The 3,047-nt window shown below is 39.5% G+C and overlaps 1 protein-coding gene across 1 annotated transcript; it reads left to right on the top strand.

The window, feature by feature from the left end:
* Nucleotides 1-2,328: 2,328 nt before the first annotated feature.
* LOC104435267 (dirigent protein 2) lies at nt 2,329-3,047 on the top strand. Its single transcript, XM_010048053.3, has one exon. The coding sequence runs from the start codon at nt 2,364-2,366 to the stop codon at nt 2,922-2,924; it is 561 nt and encodes a 186-aa protein (XP_010046355.3). The 5' UTR covers nt 2,329-2,363; the 3' UTR covers nt 2,925-3,047.

Here is a 3,047-nt window from a genome sequence, read left to right as displayed (position 1 = left end):
AGCAGGTTTAGTGGTTCAGTCTGCATCGATGGAATGCATAAATGGTGATTCCATGCCATAATTATTCCTTCCCTTTAGTTCCGTACTCCTTGATTTCTTGAGGGAGAAATCCATGATCTAACACTAGATTAGATGACCACAGTACATGTTAGTTATGCTAATGAAGAAGCTTAACTTGCTCTCCGGTTCCGACCGCCTCAAGTTCACAAAACCGAGTTGCGCATGTAAATCACCAAGTGATTACTTTTCTGTTCTGTTCCTTGCAGAATCGCCTTCTCTTAGTTGCTCAACAGCGTTGGTCTTGTCTCTCGTGTGCTCGCAGTCCTCTTAACCCAGCCTAGAGCATTGTGAGATTGGGAAAGAGCTTACTAAACTACTCAGTCCCATCATCTGAATCCTGGCTTTCAATTTCCGTAGAGCAAGGGACCAAAAGCAGAAATTGCTCAATCCAGTGTAGCACGCCTCACGGCCTATGGTCTCTTCGCCTGTAAGGAGATTTTTAGTTATAAGTTGAGATGATAAAACAGGTCAAGGATCCATATTTTGACTCATCTCAAATGGATCAGGCAAAATGGGGATTATTTGAGGTTTTAATAAGAGTTCGAAATGGATTTATCATTGTCGAAGTTTATGTTATACATATCTTTCTAGGCATGTTCTCTCTTGTTAAATTAGATCGAATTTGTAATATCAGGAGAAATAACAAGATACGTGTTCTAATAGCTTGATTTGTCATTTTTTTAATAATTTCTTATTTGCTAATTATTTTCACATTTAATTTGTTGTTAATTGGTTAGTTTTTATTTTTTCAATATGCAGTTTTCCGTATTTAAGAGGAAAAATTGCTAAGAATCGGATAGGATTGAATTAGGTTTGGATCGAATTTGGTATGAGTCATTAAAATTGTATTATATAAAAATGAATCAATTTAAATCGGATACATAGTTTTTTTATTCGGATTGACCCAACCTATTTGACGGATTTAGTTATAATTGAAGTGGAGTTACTTCATTTTTGCCCGACAAAAGATAAGAACTGGTCCATGATGAAGCCGAGTGCATTGAATTATTGGATCCAATGGGTGCCAAGTGGAATATTCATATGCGACGATTCAAATCATCCGATTATTCCCATGGCTGAGGCGAGAATTTGCCTTGGCTACAGTGGTTCCCCAATGGACAGATAACAGAAACAGCAAAGGACCGATGCACCAATGCAACTAAACTTAATCCCACATGAATTACAAGATCAACGAAATTTTTGTTTTGTAAAATAATATGAAAGATGATGGAAAGTTGGCCAAAATGAGCACTAAATACCTTTCGAGAGATCTCCTCCAAATCATTGATATGTGTATTGAAATCGTGAGCATCGGCATCTAAGTTCAATACTGCACCAATTGCGAGCCTCACACGGTGACATTTCAGGATGGAAAGTACATAAAACAATATTCACTCACCAAGAGTCTTGCAATTCCAAATCTTAACAAACAAAGTCCAGCCAATATTTTGAACAAAAAAATCCGCCTTATATAATGCTTTGTCATAGAACTCCCCGTTAACAAAAATAGTACATCACATAGATCCTATGAATGAGGTGGGTTTACTAATAATTTACAATAAAATAAATATAAGGTAGAAAAGGAAACATTTCTTCATCTTTCACGTCCTACATCTAATGTATTTTTGCTCTAGAAAAATTACTAACAAAGTTCTAAACTTGTTACAATTGCGCCGATTTAGTTTAAAACTTTTTTTTTGAAAAATTGGATTCTAAACCTTTTATAATTACACTAATTTAGTCCATCCGACCGATGATTTTTTAATAATATTTTATGTTTTCGAATTTTTATTAATTATTTTAAATTTGGCTGGTCGGCTCTCGAGGGTTCAAATCCCTTCCTTTCCCAATTTATAACTTGTTGGCCAATATAATTAACCAAATTGTACCAAATAAGAAGGCAAAACCTGATTCCAAGACTTTAAAATTTTTTGATATAGAGTCGCCGCCGTAAATTTCGCGAGGGCCGGCCAATTTGATCGTCTTTTTAGGAGTCCCTACCGAATAGGAGTAGAGAGAGGAAACTTGAGGATTACTCTATTTTTTTTTTTTTCGAAGAACAGAAAAAAATTGCGCAAATCACTCTTCTTCCCACTTTCCAAGATAGGGTTTGTCATAAATAATGCATTAACCTCGTTGACTCAAGCAACAGCATCTCCACATTTTCATCGGTCCAGTTCCTATTGCAGATATGATAATGGACAAATGATCCAATCCCTTCCTAAATAAATAGACAGGAACCCACATTTTAGCCGGGAAAAACAGCATCACCCTTCTTTAGCTCGCCATTTCTTCTTCATCAAATGGCACTAATCTCAGCTCCCAAAATGCTCACGGCCACGACGTTCTCGCAACTTCTTCTCCTATCCACTTGCTCAATTCTCATGCATTCCTATTCATCAGAGGCAACCGTCCAGCCTCCACTCACCACTAAGCTGGTGTTGTACTTCCAGGACATCATTGCTGGGCCCAATGCCAATGACATCCCCGTCGTGGGCATCCCTGGGAAGCTCTGGTCGTTCAGCCAGTTCGGGACGATGTTCGTTGCTGATGAACCAATAACCGAGACGCCGGACCCCAACTCAGCCATGGTCGGGCGGGCACAGGGCATGTATGTGATCGCGTCGTTGGATGGGTCGAATGTTCAAACGGTGTTCTCGATTGTGTTTACCAATCAAGCCTACAACGGGAGCACCCTAGAGCTCCAGGGCGCAGGCAAGCAGCTCCAGAGGGTCCTTGAGTTTGCGGTGGTGGGGGGGACTGGGAAGTTCCGGTTTGCACGAGGCTACACGACGTTCGAGACTATCTCCTTTTCGCAAGGTCATGCAGTTGTCCAGTTAAATGTCACCGTCCGTCATGATTAGAGGAGATTTCAGACGTGTTTGACAAATTCTGTATGGATTGAATAATTTCGGGACAGGATGTTGTGTGCTCCGTCTGGGGCACTAATAAATAGAACGTACTCAATAAGGATCCGTCTTCTTTTA

The sequence above is a fragment of the Eucalyptus grandis genome, chromosome 1 (genome assembly GCF_016545825.1).
Source record: "Eucalyptus grandis isolate ANBG69807.140 chromosome 1, ASM1654582v1, whole genome shotgun sequence".
In the NCBI taxonomy this organism is placed as follows: Eukaryota; Viridiplantae; Streptophyta; class Magnoliopsida; order Myrtales; family Myrtaceae; genus Eucalyptus; species Eucalyptus grandis.
This window is presented reverse-complemented; position numbering and strand designations above follow the sequence as displayed.

Coding starts and splice junctions, on each gene's coding strand:
- LOC104435267 (XM_010048053.3), top strand. CDS start 2,364: ATGGCACTAATCTCAGCTCCCAAAATGCTCACGGCCACGACGTTCTCG.